This window comes from Candoia aspera, chromosome 1 (assembly GCF_035149785.1).
Source record: "Candoia aspera isolate rCanAsp1 chromosome 1, rCanAsp1.hap2, whole genome shotgun sequence".
Lineage (NCBI taxonomy): Eukaryota > Metazoa > Chordata > Lepidosauria > Squamata > Boidae > Candoia > Candoia aspera.
The window spans coordinates 221,330,834-221,350,142 of record NC_086153.1 but is presented as its reverse complement, the minus strand read 5'-3'; the positions used below and the strand labels follow the sequence as shown (position 1 = coordinate 221,350,142).

Sequence of the window (19,309 nt, the reverse complement as noted above, 5' to 3'; positions counted from 1 at the left end):
ACCATTACTGAGTTAATGGAAGGACATGCAACAGTTGTTCATGCCCTGGCTGCAGCAATCTTAAACTGTGCTGTAATGTGCTCCAGGAGAGAGAGAGAGAGCTCTCTCCTGTTTTATTCCCAAAATATGAAATTCACAGCCTTTGGTCCCTGTTCTTTCCACTTTAACTTGAACTTCTGAATAATCTGTTAAATAATGTGTCTCTGTGCATTTTTTGAGTTTGCTTTGACATTTTATTTTAATTGCCTTTGAGTGGATGATGGGTTATAAATCTTATAATAACAATCAACATGCTGTTGCCGGTGTACACTGTTTCAAACATTCTGTTTCTTTTCTAGGTTTGGCCCATTTGGCACCATGGCTACAAGTGCTGTTCCAAGTGAAAACCTCCCCACCTACAAATTAGTGGTGGTTGGGGACGGAGGTGTAGGGAAGAGTGCCCTCACCATTCAGTTTTTCCAGAAAATCTTTGTGCCAGATTATGACCCAACCATTGAAGATTCCTATCTGAAGCACACCGAGATAGATGGGCAATGGGCAATTCTGGATGGTAAGCTACTCTTTCTGATTGACTGGCTTTTCACCTGAAAGTCCCCAGTGTTTAGAAGTACACATTTTTGCTATATATTATATCTTTGATATCAAGGAAACTTAATAGAACTTAGCTACTGTAGCTCAGTTGGGTTATTCTTATTTTATCCAAAGCAACCTTTTAAGCAAGTCCACAAATAATTCACCAGCAGCAAATACTAGTGTAACTGTGGCTAGTGCAGGAAGGACAGTGCATTCAGACCCTCTTCTGTGCCAGGAGCAGAGCAGGAGAGGCCTGTCCTCTTCTCACAATTCACTTATGTTCTGCGCTGAGCCGGAAGGGGGATCAAGGTGCCCCGTCTCCCCTCTGTTCTCTGCTGGCTGGGGAATTCTGGTAGTTGAAGTTCACACATCTTAAAGTTGCCACGGTTGAGAAACACTGAGCTATTCACTCACCTGTGCACTGTTCCTTACCTAATAAGCTTAATGGGTTTGGGGCATAAGGTAGGATCTGGCGTGTTTCAGAAATTCATTCTGGCCAGCAACTATACAACTTCAAAGGCCAAAATTGATTATTGGATATGGTGAAAAAGGAAGAGAAATGGGATGATTATCTTTGATCGCACTACTTCCAGCATAAGTAGAACACTGCAGAAACTTTCTGCTTATGATATTCCAGAAACCTACCCACAGAAATATTAAAAAATGCTCTTGTACTGGTTCTGGGGACACAAGATGACACAGAGATTATTAATGTTCCTTTACTTGCAATATTATTATTTTATTTGCAGTGCTTCAGTTCTATCCAGTGTACAAGGATGATGGCAGATAAGAGGTTCCTTTTAACTGGAATTGGTGAGGTAGAGAGAGTGGATTCTTTTAAATGATCTGATGAACATTATGGCCAAACAGGTATTCAGACCTGGGCCTTCTTCAAGACTCTGCCCCCAGCACTTGATCACAAGTGAATGTATTTCTTTTCCATTCAAGGGTCTTGTAACTGTGATTAAAGAAATAGAAGTCATCCCTGAAATCCCTGAAAGCTGACTTTCTGAATTTTTTTTTCATGTTTGTTTTGTTTTTAAGAACAAGTCCAACTGAAAAAGGAAAAAAACTGTAAAAAGCTGTGAAAATGTAATGGTTTATTAGTGATGGGATGCTTTCTGACAATTACAGCTATTTTTCTCTGCATAAGCTGTTTTCATTTTTTCTCCCTTGGGGTCAGCATGTCCAGTTACTAATGCTGAATGTATATGCATATATTTGGTGGACATGCCATGTACTGTGGCAATCCAAGAGTGATGCTTACTTGACCAATTAGCTTGATTTCAGCATGATCAAATACTATCCCAAAAAAGCTTTAATCTTTAAAAATTATTAAAGATAGCTGTGGAGGAAAGAAAACAGCATGAAACTGTTTTGAGCCCTGAAGCCAAAGTGAAATGCTTTAATATGACTAGAGTTATAAATAAAATCTTGAACAGCTTTTTCAAGTGGCAATATTTATTAGCCCTGGAGAGAAGAGCCATTTTTACCTTTTTTTTTCCTTTTCCTTTTTTAATGGTGATGCTTAAGTATTGAGTGCTTGTCCATTATCCATAAGAATTTTTCTAACTCTGATGTTATGTACATCTAAAATTCCAATGAAAACAATAGCTTAAGACTAGGTACTACTTTATGAAACCACAATTATTAAAAATACACATATACGACAAAATTTCCTTCTTAGATAGCTTGCTTTGTTCAGGTTCCTTTCTTGCATCGAAATGTGACCCCACGGAGTCCATCTAGATAAGGGAAAAAGTGTATTTTCCAAGCTTCATCCTGCGCCCAGTGGCCTGGAACTCTCGGAAACCTCCTGGCACTCAGGAGGAGGAGGAAGGGGATGACCTGAGAAACTCAGTCACCACCTCTTTCTTGCAGGCTCAGGCACTGGTCTCTCTGTGAGGCGGGATGCCTTTTGGGAAGAGGTGGGAATCCAGAAGCACTTGATTACACCACAGAAACCACGTGGCAGGCAAGCAGGCCGGTGGGCAAGAGGATTTTACCCGCCATTGCAGGTGTGGGCAGCCACCTCTTAACGCTTGCTGACCTGCTTGCTTTGTGGGTCCAGAAGCTATGGGGCTGTCACACAGTGTGATGCTGCCACTGTTTTTCCTGGCAGTGATGGGGTGCCTGTGGGTCTCCTGGTCACTGCACCATGTGGGACAGCACTGAAAGCAGGCGCTACAGGAAGAGTTTGCCCAGTGAGAGCATGCAGGGCCTAGTGGGCATCCCCTGTGGTGGATCAGCCTGCCACATAGAAGGCTGCAACCCAAAAGTAGAGTACGAGATCCCCATGCCACCCAGAGGTTCCTCAGGAGGAAAAGCAGCAGGAGCGACTTGTGACTTCCTGCCGGCTTCCCCATTGACTTTGCTTGTGGGAAGCTGGCAGTGAAGGTCACAAATGGTGATCACGTGACTGCAGGATGCTGCAACCATCATAATTGCAAGCTGGTTCCAAATGCCTGAATTATGATCACATGATTGTGGGGACACTGCAATGGCTACAACCAAGGACTGGTTGTAAGTCCCTCTCACTGTCATAACTTCAAATGATCACTGAATGAGGGGTCACTAAGCGAGAACTACCTGTATTGTCTCCTTCAATCCAGGATGTTTGGTGCTAGCCACAAGAGGATGGAATCCAGATACTTATATTCCTATCTGTTCAGAAGCAACATCCAGTTTCTTCAGTTACAAGCAACTGTGTTTCAAGTTTTAGCTTAAAATCTTCCAATAAGCTTTATCAGCATTGCTTGCAATGTTTTGTTTGGACCACAATAGATGCATTATTACTTTACAATAAAAGCATATTATTTCAGCTGTCTGCTTTTGCATAAAAAGCCAAAGCAGCCCAAGATGAATGGACCAGAAGATGCAAGAGTCAAAGATGATTTTGAAAAGTATTCAGTCTTGTGTAGTTGGTTAAGGAGCTCATGGTTTTCTTTAAGAATAATAAAAAAAAAATTAGGCTTTATTTCCAATTAATTAGTTACCATTATATTACAGGACATCTAATTGAAGATTATCACCTGATGGTTGTAAAAAGTAGTTTTCTTTAAAATAAGAAATAAGAAAAGGGAATAGAAAGAATGTTAAAGCAAGATCATACTGGGATACATGGGGAAATGCCAGTGTTACCTCATTCCTGCTGTTCATGAAGCAATATGGAGAACAGTGGACTTGAATTTCTACCACACGGGTTACAGAGAGCATAACCAATGGTGAAGAAAACTGTTGTTCAACAAGATCCAGGGGATCCCATTGGTTTTATAGCATAAACCTCATTAAAATGAGCTGTGCTGCTCACTTCAAAAGCCTTTGGCAAGAGAATGTCCCAGCAATAGGAGTCTTACCCCACTGCCTTTCTGATGGGTAATGCTGATCTTGAGCCAGACATAAATGTTTCTCTCTCCTCATAGAACAGAGGGATTGTTTTGAATTCTGACTTTTACTTTGGTGGAAGGACAGATGTTCTTCCCCACCACCCTCCAAACAGAGTCCTTTATTTCTTTCACAAATCATGTTTTAAAGCTTCAAGCCTCTAGTTCAGGAATTCTAAAAATTCATATCCCTGTTTCCTATGAAGAAAAGACTATAGCATATCTATTTACACAAGCAAATGTCATGCCAGAATCATGTGATATGATATGATATGATATGCCATAACATATTATTATAATATATAACATGAGAAAGAGAGTATGGGGGAGAGAGAGAGGGTATGTGTATTACATATATATCTCATTATAATCAGATATATTAAGAGCCAGTTTGGTGTGCTGGCTAAGGAGCTGCACTAGGAACTGGGAGACTCTGAGTTCTAGGCCTGCCTTAGCATGAAGCCAGCTGGGTGATTTGGGGCCAGTCACTCTCTCTCAACCCAACTCTCAGGGATGTTGTTGTTGTGAGGAAAAATAGATGGAGGGAACCTTGAGTTGTAGAAAATAATGGTGGGACATCATCATCATCATCATCATCATCATCATCCAATATTGTATGAGGAACATGCTACTGTTTGCTAAGCAAAGCACGGGAGAACCAGAAGAACCTTTCTGATATTGTTCTTCCTGGATGTAAAGAAAGGAATGGGTCCAATATTAAGAGTCGTGTAACTTTGGGGTACCTGCCTTAGTGGCTGATGCTTTCTAGGTACAGTTGCCATCTCTGAGTGTACAAGTGATATAAGAAATGTGAGAGGCATGGGTGTTGGAGCTGCTGCATCTTCTTCATTTGTGTGGCTGAATTGCTGCTCTCTGAAGATAGGAATGCTGCTGTCATCAGTAGCAATCTTTAAGCAGCCGTAGCATCAGAGTCCCAGGAGCGTTGTAACGGTTACACTGCTATGTAGTGAAATGATGTCAGAGGAGAATAATTGCAGCTTATTGTGGCAGCCACACTGCCACTACTGGTTTTCTCTACTTCCCACTGTTCCCAGTAAGAGGATATTCAGTGGTTTTAGATGCAGTATACACATTGGCAGAAGAGAGAATAGTAATTAACTTTCAAAACCAGAGGTGTGCCCTTGCCTCTTCAGAAGCCACAGTTTTTGATCAGGCTGGCTGTGGACATCCAGTGGGGAAGGAGAATTCTTTCTGTAAATGCTTCGTGGCATTCCTGTCTTTATTTGTCATGTCCTAAAACTGGGTCCTGCTCTTGCAGGCAAAATTCAGGGTGGGGGGACTAGCCTTTGTTCAGTCCCCGCCCCCACCACCCTTAATCTGTCCTCTCTGAGACTGCAAGTGGTGAATCATTCATTTGAAGCCATGGATCACATCGTATATTTCAGTGATGCAACAAGATTTGAACTCTTCCTTCCTTTCTAAGCAGTCATCCTGATATAGCCATGCTTTGATATGAGGCACTGTCAGGAACAGTCAGTGTTCCACGGGGTCATATGCCACTCTTCAAGGTTTAAACCCCCTCAAAGAAGGACTGAGTATTAAAAGAAGTAGCTCCTACCACCATATCCCTGCTACTAGAACACAGTACAGTATGCTGCTTTTTCAAAGATTTTTCTTTTCTTAATGGCCTTAAAACAGTGACTTAACAATGGCTGTGATGTTGTGCTTCCTCCGTCTGGTAATGAAAAGGTATGAAAAATAATTTCACTTATAATACAAAAGGAAGGCTCTTTCTGTGGAAAAGAGTATAACCCTAAAAAGGCCATTATTACACAGCAGGCTTTTATCTGACCACATGAAAACTACAAAACGCACTAAGTATTAGAACAGCGGCCTTTAGACCAGATTGCTAGCTAGGAGTTTTTGAACAAGCAGCCCAAATGCACTTGGAGTCACCAAGATCAAACCACTTGCAGTCTGAGTCACCAAATTACATGTGCTCACATCTCAAATGCTCATTCTTCTGACGAAGGAGAAAGAGGGATGGGGAAACACTTAATGCATTCCTATGCATGCATAATAAACACCTGGGGCAAAGTGAATCCTGCTCCCAAGGCACTCTTTGGAAAATGTACAAAAGTCCATCTCATGTAAAGCCTCCTTCAAGTTGAGCTTGGCTCCTGACTTTAGGGCCCCATCTATGCCACATACTGGGCAGCAAATGGAAATGGTTTGCCATTGCCTTATTATGGAATTATTATTATGTTCTTCTCAGCCTAGTCAAGCCTGACCTTGCTTAGCTTTAGGGAACAGACAAGATAATCCAGGTGGTTATCACTCGCTGAGACAAAAGAAACCCATATGCCTGTCTATAACTATGTTTAGGCTCCCCTTTGCATGTACCTTCCTCCAAATGTGAATGGTAGGGGAAGAGTCAGCAGAAGTCCTATCTTCATTCACATATAGTATTTACTACCCACATAGTGGCACATGCTTGCAAATAACAGATCTGATGTGGTTTGGGGAAGTAACCTAAGGGGGCAAGTGATTTCTTTCAATCGTTTTCTTTTTTTTTCTCCCCACCTCTCTCTAGTCCTGGATACTGCAGGCCAGGAAGAATTCAGTGCAATGAGAGAACAGTACATGAGGACAGGAGATGGGTTTCTTATAGTCTATTCGGTCACAGATAAAGCCAGCTTTGAACACGTGGATAGGTTCCATCAACTCATTCTCCGGGTCAAGGACAGGTGGGTGCCTTCGAGCCTCCAGATGAAAAGCTTTTCAATGTGGTCAGTCCATTGATTCAACTGACAGCCATCTATAGAAACCTAGAGAGGTGCTATGAAAATTACAATATCTATTCATTTTTTTTAACCACACCTATTTGTGATATTGATTATTTCACACATAAGTGGCAGATAACAAAAGCTATGTTTCATCTCAGCATCTTTACAACATTCATATTTTTTAAAGTCACAGTCATGTCTTCCTTTGTCTTTTTCTTCTTGAATTAAAGTACAACAACGACAAAAACTTCTATTTTAGGTTGATGAGCTAAATCTAATCAGAGGGCCAGATAAAATTAAATCTAGTCCTTGCTTGATGACAGTAATTGGGACTGGCAACTGTCACTAAGTGACACAGTCATAAAGTGCAACATCACATGACTGTGCTGACTTACAACAGCAGTTGCGACTGTTCTGATAGCCATCATTAAGTGAATCTCACATGGTCATTAAGTGCGATGTCACGCAATCACCATTTGCGACCTCCTGCTGGCTTTCCCATTGACTTTGAAACTGGCAGTGAAGGTCGCAAATGGCAATCATGGCTGCGGGATGCTGTGACCATCATTATTGTGAGCTGATTGCCGAGCATCCAAATCACAATCACATGACTGCAGGGACACTGCAACAGCTACAACCACAAGGATCAGTCATAAGTTTCTTTGTTCAACACTGTTGTAACTCTGAATGGTCACTGAACAAGTCCTGTTCCCTGGACACATCCTCCTTCCACTGTCATATGTTTTCTTCACTGCATCTCAACTGTATGGAGGACTTCATCTGCAATTCTGCAAGAGTCAGGTGAAATGTGGGGTCTTGGGAAGAGGGATGAGCTTTAGGGAATAGGCAGAAGCCTGACTAGATATCCTAGGAATTGTGCAGCCTAACAATCCCCAACAATCCCTATTAGGCTGAGGCTGCTTATCTTTTATACAGGATAGGCTTTCTGAATATCTGTCTTGAATTGCCTTTATGTGTACATTTCTAGCACTACAAACCCCATCTGAAATGGAGTTAGCACAACTGTAGAAAGTACTTTTATACTGTTTGACCACAAACTCATGCAAAAGCCTTACAACACTGGTTGTTTCTCATAACTATTTTCCTAAAAACACCTAGTATGAAACAATCCTTTTAAGCCATCACTACACAGTTTTTGTCATTGAATCACCCACCACATCCCCAAGATAACCAACTCAATAACCATCAATTCGTTTCCTATCAGTGTATGTTTGAACTTGGATTATTTTTCTTAATATAATTCACTTTTCATTTGCTTACTGAGCTTCAGTCCTTTTGTTTGTAAAATGAAAAAATTGAGTACTTCAGTCCCCTAAGAATTACTGAATATCAGGCTGAACAACTTGGTGCCATGAATTTAGGTATCTCATTGCATACTCCTAACTCCAAATCATTTCTTAACCATCTAAATTGCATTGGTGCTTGATAGATATTTACAGTGGCATGTGAAATTTTAGCACTCCTGGTCAAATTGTATGTTTCAGTGAATCCCTAAGTGAAGAGAAGCTGGCACAAGCTCTACATAGTACGAAGTCAAATGTGATGTTTTCCCACAGTTCTTTAACTTTCTGTCATTTAGAGCTTATGCCAACTTCTGTACACTCAGATTCATTGAAATGTATAGTTTGACTAAGGGGTGTTTTGCATGCAAATTTCATTTATTTATTTATTTGTCACATAACACCTGTAAAATTTTGTTGAAGTACATCTGTTACATGGTATGATATTATTTGAGCAAACATCCGTTATTGTTTTATGGGGAGACTAGAACTGACATTTTATTTGTTTGTTTTATTTGTTTTCTATCCTGCCTTTATTATTTTTATACATAACTCATTACTATACATTACCATACACACCACAAAGATGTATTGTATTGACCTTTCCTGTTCTTCTTTTTGTCTTTCAGAGAATCTTTTCCAATGATTTTAGTGGCCAACAAAGTTGATCTAATGCATTTGAGAAAAATTACCCAGGAGCAAGGGAAGGAAATGGCAGCAAAACACAGTGTATGTCCTCTTGGTTTCTTCCCATGCAGTTCTGCTGCTGTGGCTTGGAAGTGGTCCAAGGGTGTTCACAGGGTGGAGTAAAAAAAGTCAAGATGGCGACCATGACATTGGCAAAGCTTAAATCACACTGTTACAGCTGCCATCTTGACTTTTTTCACAATACCCTGCCGACACCCCTGGTGTGGTCCCTGGGTCAGTCGGTCCCCAGCTTATCCATTTAGAATAAAGCTGTTGACAAATGAACAACTGCCACTCTAGTTAGATAGCATTCAGCTAAAATCCCAAAGGATGTCATCAGTGGAATTAGAAATCAAATTATGAAGTGGATCTGGGATGATGAAGCTAAACTCTGTTGCTGGTCTAGAATTGCTTATCCATTGTTCTTACCCACAATCCCATTCATTTTTCATATTAATCTGCAAATATTTGTTTTAAAAAACTTGTCTTAATTTACATGCTCTTTAAGTGACACACTGAATATGTCAAATCTATTAGAAAAGCATAGCAACACTCAGAGATATTGGTTTAAGAAGCAGAGAGGAGGAGGACTCAGACATTTTTATAAAGAGTTCATTAGTTAAAAAGCAAACATGTAACGACTATCTACATGTTGGTAGATTGAAATGCTTCCCACTCACATTTGAAGCTAGCTTGACAATGCTGCAAGTTCTCAGTGCACTGATATTGTGGAGAAAAGCTGAGATTTATTAGGCTCTAAAGAACATTTGCGGGGAGGGGAAGGTGAGTGAAGTTTCAATCAGACAGAATGGCTCCATTTTAACAGTACCGCCTCTTAGCATTTACTATCCTAGTGCCAATATGCAGGGTCATAAAACAACATTTAGAATACCATATATAGTTATGCCTGTCCCTTCTTCATCCCCTCCACCAATGAAAAAAAAATGAGCAGAACTGGATACAGTAGATAAAAATACCCTTATAATTGACCAAGGGAAAGAATCATGTTAAATGAGGTTTTTTAGCTGGGAAAAAGATGATTGAGAGCATATGCACACTGACTGCACCCTTAAACTGTTACCTTTTTGTGCTGATACAGGCTTAACTGTAGGCCAGTTCAAGAACAACCTGTCTGTACAGACACTTTGGCAGCAGCTTGCAAAAATTCAGTCTGGACTGAAGACTATCATGGGTGGCCACTGGACAATTCTACTGCAGCTGGGCCTTCCCACTTTTCTGTTCCAGGAAAGAAATGGCCAGTTGCTTTCCTTTCTGTGGGCTTTGCCTAACTGGAAATACATATTTTTCTGTGTTAGTGTGTGTGTGCAAGAACATCCACACACTCATACACAAATAGATGTTTACAAAATTAAATATACACACGTATCCAAGGTCAAAGCATCAAAAAGCACATATACGGAAGCATAGCTTTAACTTAAAAAAAAAAAAGCTTTTCCCCAGCTTTTCCTCAAAGTCTGCTGCAGGTTACAAGTCTTTCTCAGTGGCTGAGTGGTTATTACACTTGTTTAACATGTGGAATAAATACCTAGAATGCATACAGTTCAAATCCAAGTAAAGCATGTTTTTAATTACTATTTTTCTTTCCCTGAGCTACCTACTTTTCCTACTGAGCTTTTTTTTTTGTACACCATTTGATCATTTTTTCAGTCATTTGAAGTAGAAATAGAAGTAGAAGGACTTTATTCCAGTTCTCAAATAGCTATATGTGTGTGTGTGTGTTTATATACATACACATATACACTTGCATAATCAAGCTGATTAAATACCCACTTTTTCTCTTAAAGGAATACTAGGAACAATAGTTCTGTGTGTATAAAGGTGGTAGGTAGATATGGACTGCTTTCACCCAACAACTATTCTCGTACTATAATTTTTGGGGGAAAGTAATGAAAGTAAGGCCGCTAAGAAAGGTTACAGTGCAACTGTGCCATTAAAAACAACTTCAGCTATATAAGAGCCTATACAAAAGAAACTTTTGACAAATTGTCCATATGAATTTCTTTACTAACCTTCCTATATCAGTGTAAAGGTCTCTGAATAGTTTCATTTTCTGAGGTCAATTCAGTCCTAGGGGGAAAAAATAATACAGTAACTTAGTATACAAAACCATATTCTCTTTCTGTTTTAATGGCATTCCCATTGTCCTTTCCTGTATTTCCTATATATTGAATATGCCCTCATTCCCTGTAATATACAGTATATGTAAACGTTACTGAGCCTTTGTTTTCCAGATTCCATATATAGAAACTAGCGCTAAGGATCCTCCACTGAATGTTGACAAAGCGTTCCATGATCTTGTTCGAGTAATCAGGTGAGCCATCCCATTATTAGATCAGTCTGATACTGATTTGGCTTACACTTACATCATGAATCAAACTTACTTTAGAAAGAATAGTTCATTCATCATTCACTAAGCTTTAGTTTTCAGCCTCAGTCATAGACTTTATTTATTTATTTAATTGTATGTACATTTTTGGCTTACCAGCGACTATCTGTAGGATATTTGTAATGATTGTTATTTTTAATCCATATTTATCTTGAACAAATAAAACGTTCGAAGAATGACATCAGAACATAGTAGTCATATGCTATAGCAAATTAAGTTTCTTTTTTTTTTAATTTCAAAATCTTAATAGTTTAAGAGGGCTGAAAGACTCCCATTCATAAAGAATTTAGACATTAGGTAGAGCATTCTTCATTTTTTGTCTTCCAAACATGTTTATGCATCTTTGAATAGGTTGAATCAATGGACAAATATCACAGGTTTGGTGCCCTTCCAGACATTAAAAGAAGCTGTTCCATTCAAAATCAAATAAAATTTGTCCCCCCTTGTGGAAAGGAAGGAAAATGAAACTGGGGGAACTGGTTGACCTACCACTGTTTTAAGACTTAATGCACACACAAGGCTAAGCCAGGATTTTGAAGCCATGACTTGTAAAATAAGAATTCCTCTGTTACCCTAACCTAGAGTGGGTATGAGAAGTTAAGCCATAATGAGTTCCTGATCACACTAAGCCCCCGCCCGCCCCCCCCAAAGAAATAGTATTACAGATTAATATGGTGTATAAACCAAGCCTAGAAGAACCTGTGTTTGTTTTCAAAACATTTTAAAATTCTAAGAAGCCAGCTGAAGCTCTGAGAAGCAAGCAAACATTCTGAGAAGCAAGCAAAACAACCATAGAAAGCCCAGCCAGATTATAAAGTGAGTCTGGCTGGAAAACGAAAGTGGAGAGGCGAATGCAAGCACTTCCCCCAAGAGAACTCATTTCACCAGGCTTTTTAAAACCTGTTCATTGCTGATCTTAGCAGTAAAGGCAAAATTGCCTCTCTCATCATGACAGCCAGCAATTTCATTTGCTGGATCTCACAGCCCCTCCTCTGATGATCAGCAAGCAAAGAGCACATCTCTTCTGGCAAATATAACCCTTCATTGTGCTAAGCAGTTTTGCAGCAACCTCCACCCTGAAGCACAGAGCCAGCAGGATGTCCTAGCTCACTTGTCCTCACCCATCACTCCCATTATATATGCAAGAGGCTAGCCACCTGTCCCCAAAGGATTATTTGCTACTTTCCAAACTTCATTAATCAAAGGCCCTTAGCTGTAATGGGACATCTGGTACCAGATGCTTTGCATGTATACATTCTTATTTTTTAAAAAATAAAAAAACCCCATGCCGATTGTTCATGCCAGGAAAATTACACACCCTTGCCTTGCAGTCGTGTTCTCAGGAAGCTTTCCTAGAATAGAGGCTTTCTGACTGCTAGCGTTAGTTACACAAAATAGACAGTGTAGACTTGATTTCTGCAGGATACAAGCTTTTCAGTCATTGCAAATTCTTCCGGCTGTTCCTGGCTGGCAGTAAAGGAATGCAAGGGAAGAGGGATTTAGAGGTCAAAAAAGCTTAATAAATGCTGCTTAGTTTAGCCTGACACTTAATTGTGGTTACAAAATCAACGTTGTAGTTGCATTATATCATTGTACAGTTGTGGGGTTTTTTTCTTTCAAGAAAATTTTATACAGTGAAAGTCTTACATGCCCCATAAACAGCTTTGGGGCACTTTTTTGCTTCTTATATTCACCAATTTGAACCAGGTCTTGCCTACTGAAGATGGCAGAGACTCAGTGGGGATTGGTGGGGGTGAGAACAGAAGGACAACTTGACTATAGTTTCTCTGGTTTGAAGTTCTTGGTAATCAAGCTGGGAATGAAAACCATCTGCCTAAAACTCTGAAGTACATAATATGAACCAAACTTGGTTTCATCAAGACTTCTCCAACTTGGTGCCCTTCAGATGGGTTGGACTACAATTTCCAGAATTCTGGGGAAGTTGGAAAAGACTGATACAGGTTCTCTAGACCAGTACTGACAATATGGTGTCTTTCAAATCTAAAAATAGTTCCACAAACATCTAAGATGTGGTCTGAAATCTCTGCAGTTTCAGCAATCTGGGTAAGGAGGCAAAAGTCACATCAGATATTTTGCAATCACATTAATCTTGTGAAGATTTTACAAGATTATGCATTCTTGCATGGAATTTTGGTGATCTCAATTTGGGTTCTCATGAAATATTAGGAGAGTTAACAGATGGTATCCAGGCTTGAAAAGACTGCGGACTACTGCTGCACTAAATGAATTATCATCTCGGTCATCATAAGTCATTTACTTGGGAGTAGACCTTGTTTTGCTCAGTTGAAATTAAGTGTCTAATAGTTACATATATTCCCCTGTGGGCTGTCAAGTCTTCAATGGATTATCTTTGGCTGGTCTTGCTAAGGATAGATACACTCGCAAGAAATTCTGTTTTTCCATGATGGGGCTTACATTATAGAACAATCTGAGAACACAACTGCAAGGCAAGGGTGTATAATTTTCCTGGTTGCCTTTCTGTTACAATGGAGCAGAAGGTTCAAAATATATATGTTAAAATTTTAGATGTGTTTAGATAGATGCATACACTGCCTGGCTGCCCATTAATCTGTAAAAATTAAATATATTTGTCTTTACAGCAGCCACTATTTCCAAACTGCAGAAATAAGGAATCTATTGTCTGTCTATCCATCTTGATTCTGAATAAGCTGAAAATGGCATAAGCTCCTTGTCTGTATTTAAGTTTCCTTTGATATATTCATATCAAAATTGTCTTTGGTTCTTCCAAAGTTTTTGCTTAAACTATGTGTTAAGCTTTAGAATTAATACAAAAACTCAGGACCAAGCTAGACATGACATTCAGTCACTGTGAGACTAAGTAGAGTGATGAGATTCACATTGCCCTAAACCATGTTTACTTTTATGTTTGTACAATATGCACACTAGGTCAGTGGGGAAAAAAGAAACATTGTTTATTTTCAGACAGGGAACCACAATGTGGAATTATGGATCTTTATTGGCTTACTGACTCCAACTAATAATTAGCATGAAGCGTAAAGTAAGAGCAGAAAAACAGAAGTACTAGAGGAAAAAAGGGATTGCTAATCGAACCATGATAACTTTGACTTCGCTTGATGTGTGAACACAGACCCTATTTGCACAGGTGGTGTTCCTTCAGTCTTTCATCTCCAACTCTTTTGGGTTTATAATTTTTCCTCACAGTATCTTTTAGTTTCCTGCATGTATAGGCTGCCACAATTACTGCTCTAATTTTGAAATCAAAATAGTCAGCTAATGTAACAACAGTAAGGTTGTAAGTCTAGCTGGATTCTCTGTTTTCAGTTACTCTGTTCAGCTATTCTGTTCCTCTGCAGGACACAAAGATGCCATCTGCTTATTTGGATGGTACTGTGTTTTTATTCTGTTTTCTATCTGATTTTGTGAGCCGCCCAGTCTCATTTTGGAGTCGGGCGGCACCTAGATCCAATAAATAAATAATAAATAAATGACTCATGCACAAGCAGTTCAGGATAAAAGTTCACTTAACTGCTATAATATAGACATTAGCAACACCACTAGAAACAGAAACCTTAAGGGTAGAGCTTGTGCTTTGCCTGCAGGGTCAACCCTCCTGGGCCAGATAGACCAGCGGGCTCCATAGTGGGGAATATACGTAGCTCAGGCTACATATGAGTAGTTGGTCTTTTTGTGTTCCTGAGCTTGCTTCTCTTCCTTTACTAGCCTGGTAAAGAAAAGTCTGCAGGAGGAGAAGGAAGCTCAGAAACACAAAAAGCCCAACAGACCAATGGGCCGGCTCTGTAGATGGCAATTCTTGGTGTTGCTAATGTCTATATTTCTAGCTTAGTGGAATTATTTAGCATCATTAAAATAAGGTATCATATTTTAGCCTCAGCTGTACTTACAAGGCACTGAGCCACTGGCTGGGTTCACTGATTTGCACCTATCTCTGTCCCTTAAGAATAGCTTGTTGAATAAGCCACTGTTGCTTATCCTGCTGTCCTGTAATCATTAGTTTACAAACCATGTTAAGGCAAAATCTGGCAAAGCACATTTTGGCTTAGCACGCAAAATCAGTCTAAATCAGCAGAGAAGCATGATGTAACTAAACTTTTCTCACAGGAGAAAAAAGACTGCTTTCAGGAGGGAGAGACAGTGCTTAATTTGACTCATTCACCACTTTTGTGATGCATATTGCCCACCGCCACAACTATTGTGTCACTCCTGTGCAGAGGACATCTTATATGTAGTTCTAGCTCCTTCAGTCTTAGAAGCAGGACTGATATTTCTTCTCTGTTCCCAAACAGGCAACAAGTCCCGGAAAAGAGCCAGAAGAAGAAAAAGACGAAGTGGCGAGGAGACAGAGCAACTGGTTCCCACAAACTGCATTGTGTGGTTTTGTGACTGTCTCTTCCCGGGTTTCTCTTTTTCTCTCATTCCAACTTGAACCTAAAGAAATGATTGTACAACCCAACTGCAACTTGACTTTTCAAGAAAGTGGTTCCTGCCCAAAAGAACTCAAAGGGAAGAGCTCTGGGACGTTCTTGAGATTCAGCCATGTGATTATTTGGCAAAAGATGCAGAATGGTTTTACCTAAAAAAAAAGAAAAGGTCACCCCAAAGCAGGGGCAAAACAGAATCCAGGTTTTATGACTGTCAGTCATCTCAATAGTCTCTATTTTAAAATCCCTGGGGTGGATAGAAATGTTTTACCTGCAAGCATTCCCAAGGGGAGCCTACTTCTAAACAGTCATTAATGGTTTTATTTAGTACTGAGTGTGTTGTCAATCAGGGTCAATATTTCCTTTCTTGGCAAAATTTTCTTTTGCACTGGATTCTCCAGTATGTCTTCAGCAATGCAAACCGTGTGTATATACAGTATCTGTAGGAAGAAGCTGGAGGGTAGCCAGATCTTTATCTGGCAATGCCAGCAAAAAGGGTGGAGAAACATGATGGATGATTGTCGGTCCCCATCCTGGTTGTTAGTCCCCATCCTATGTGCCATGTTGTGTTTTGTCAGCAAAAGGCTGCTCTGAAGGAGGGGGAGGGCGGCCATTTTGCTACTCCTGAGAAATATTTAAATTAAATGGTTATTTACAAATAATAAATTGTGGAGCATTTTTGTTTTGTTTTTGTTGTTTTGAAGAAGAGAAACATGGATAAATGTTGATGCAGATATAAACTGAACACATAAGATGCCTGGCTATGAATGATGCTGTAATATCAGAAAGTGTGCTGCTTCTGTTATGGTCAATTCTTTTTGCTTTTTTGTCTAAGCCCCATAATGTAACACCAGTTTTTCCCATCATCGTACTTTCTAGATATGTTGGATTTTGATCCAGAGGCAGAAATTGCCTGCTCCATTAGAACAGTTGCAGTTTTCATTCCATTAATGCATTCCTACATTCTTGCCTCTGTTTCTATACAATCAGTTCTTGCTTTCTAAAAGTCTAGGATTACTGTATTTAATGCATGAGAGTCATCTGTATCTTACCATGTGCAATGCAACTGCATGTATTTTTCATGTAAGTTCCACCTGAGCCATAATCCTTTTAATATGGAAACATATTCAGGAAGATATGCCATAAATATACTGTCAAATAGCAGATATACATGGAGAATAATGGAAAAATGTGTATCAATCCACACTAAAAGGCAGATAAGTTGTAGCTTTGAACAGACCTGAAGCTAGATTTGGGGTGGGAGGGGTGCCTTCAAGTCAGTGTTGACTCCTGGTAACTGCCTGGGCAAGTCCCTGCAATTTTCTTGGCAAGATTTTTTGGAAGTGGTTTGCCCTTGCCTACTTCCTAGGGCTGAGAGAGAAAGAGTGACTGGCCCAAGGTCACCCAGCTGGCTTTGTGCCTAAGGCAGGACTAGAACTCCCAGCCTCCTGGTTTCTAGTCTGGTGCCTTAACCACTGCACCAAACTGGCTCAAAACTAGATATGGTCTGTGGTATTCAAACATAATGCACATTCCTTTGTATCCAAAAATGAGACAGCAGAAGGACCACAATGTGCTTAAAGGAAAGGAACTAGGAAACAGCTTCCTAGCATTGGCAATCATTTGATCAAGTGTTTCAGAGATTTAGTTTTATCCAGGAGATTGAACAGTACCACATTTTAGTTCTTTACCAAACTGCATCATAGGGAACTGGGGTACAAATTATAGCACAGTATGGTATGGTGGTTAAGATGTCAAGTTAAAATTGGAAAGATTCAAATTCAAGTCCCCAGCTGAGTATAACCCTCACTGGATAAGCTTGGGCCAAACAGCCTTTCAGCCCAATTCCATATCCCTGCTATAGTGATGGGAATTATTGGCATATGTGTTCTGTTTCATGGCACACTAACCCAAATGAGCCTACTTCATGTCCTGCAGGTGCCTGCTGAACTCTATCTGCCACACTTCTACCCTTTGCTAGCAGGAATGATTCTGCAACTCTAGCTTGAGGCACAAAAAATTGCTGGACTTAGATGGAGTAAGAAGCTCTTAGTCCAGCAGTTGGTGCCTCACAATGGCTGACCAAACACCTCGGAGCGACATAGAATAAGAAGTGGAAACATAGCTCTCTTCCACATACTCTCTGCACCAAGTATTTGGAGGCACCTTTCCTCATCCCAGTAGTAATAATGAGTCTTCAAGACAAGTAGCCTTGGATAAAACTGTTCTCCATGACTTTTTCCAATCTCCTTGTAAAGCCATCCAAATTAGTGGCCATCACCAAGTCTTAAGGTGATGAATAGATGCTAGGTGGAGGTTACTTTAAAACTGGCCTGCATGATACAACTCTGTAGAGCAAGCTGCTGCTGTGATGTAACACTGCTGTGTGAATTGTTCACATACATACACCCACCCACATAAGGACACCTCCCAGACTGTGTTTAGGGTGCATAATAGTGGAGGAAAACACTCCAAATCCATGCAGTGAGAGGATGCAAATATAAACAGAATTCGGAATACAGCTGATAGTCCAGAGCGGTGTTTCTCAACTTTAGCAACCTTAAGATACGTGGACTTCAATTCCCAGAATTCCCCAGCCAGCATGGCTGGCTAGGGAATTCTGGGAGTCAAAGTTCACATATCTTAAGTTGCTAAGGTTAAGAAACACTGGTCCAGAGGAAACAATTGCTTTTATGTACTGCTACTCTGAGCTTAGTTGAAGCCCCATTATGAAGAGTGCTTTCAGTTCACATGTGAGCAGGTTACCCATTCCATGCTGGGTTTTCCTCCTTTAAAACAACTCTTCTTCCAGACAAGAGTAATGAATATTCAGCAGTTCATGGGAATAGCCTCTCTGGCAATTAGGACGAGGCCTCCTGACATGGAAAGAGGGTGGGCAGACAGAGTCCTCTTTGCATCTCAATAACAGGAGTGCCTCTGCTGTTGTCCCCGGCCCCAGGAGCTGAGCGGTGGAAACCAGCCAGAAAGTCTGGCACACACTTCTGGTACAAACAGACCCTTTTATGCCTATTTCCCAATGAAAGCTGGTGTGGGTGTGTGCATGTGTGTAAAATACAAATGCAGAGCACCAAAACAACTGCAGGAAATTCAGAAGGAGGACCGATACCCCAGCCCTTCTCACGCCATTGTGGAGAAGAAACAAAACACAATTATGTGAATTGGAAAACCAGTGGCTCCTTTCTTTTTCTTTTGACCTTCCTGTTCTTGGTCACTTGGACTGAGCTGAGTTCCCATCACTTCTATATGTTCAAGAAGTGGCGAGGGGGGGGGGTTGCTTCCATCTTCCCATAATTCCTGCCATTATGATGGGGGGGGAGTGAAGGAAAGGGAAAATTCCTTCTCTCTTCTACGTCTGGCCACTCCCTTGATTAAAACTGAGCCATGTGTGAGGAGATACTGTATAAGAAAAAGTGCTGTTGTGGAAAAAAATGGAAAAGGAAGTAGTCTGTATGCTACCTTAAGCTTCTGGAGGAAAGGTGGAGCATCCATTTAAGACACAGATAAAATATATCTTCCTGCTGACCCAAAGTTCAGGATTTAACAAACCTTGTGTCATTCCTTAAAAAAAGGTTGCTGTGTAACCTTGTATATGGGGAAGGTTTAATGAGAAATCCCTTTATAAAACCAAGGAAGTCAGCATGTAGATGTAAAAAGGAATTTATTGGGAAAGGGGAAAAGAAACAGGAAAAACAAGGAAAGGTAGCAATTACACATACAGAATTACAAATAATTCAATGCAGTCAGCCTA

General features: G+C 40.2%; 1 protein-coding gene and 1 long non-coding RNA gene across 4 annotated transcripts in view; both read left to right on the top strand.

Annotated features, from left to right (window-relative positions):
• The window catches only part of MRAS (muscle RAS oncogene homolog), a 49,370-nt gene extending 33,076 nt beyond the window's left edge, over nucleotides 1–16,294 (top strand). For all 3 annotated transcript variants that reach the window (XM_063288810.1, XM_063288811.1, XM_063288812.1), the window contains 5 exons: nucleotides 339–550; nucleotides 6,511–6,664; nucleotides 8,634–8,733; nucleotides 10,944–11,023; nucleotides 15,406–16,294. In XM_063288810.1, coding sequence (XP_063144880.1) covers nucleotides 358–550; nucleotides 6,511–6,664; nucleotides 8,634–8,733; nucleotides 10,944–11,023; nucleotides 15,406–15,502 — 624 coding nt within the window. In that variant the 5' untranslated portion in view covers nucleotides 339–357 and the 3' untranslated portion in view covers nucleotides 15,503–16,294. The remainder of the gene's footprint in view (nucleotides 1–338; nucleotides 551–6,510; nucleotides 6,665–8,633; nucleotides 8,734–10,943; nucleotides 11,024–15,405) is intronic.
• Nucleotides 1–19,309, top strand: part of LOC134487188 (uncharacterized) — a 732,234-nt gene that overhangs the window by 677,644 nt on the left and 35,281 nt on the right. The gene's annotated exons all lie outside the window — the stretch shown is intronic.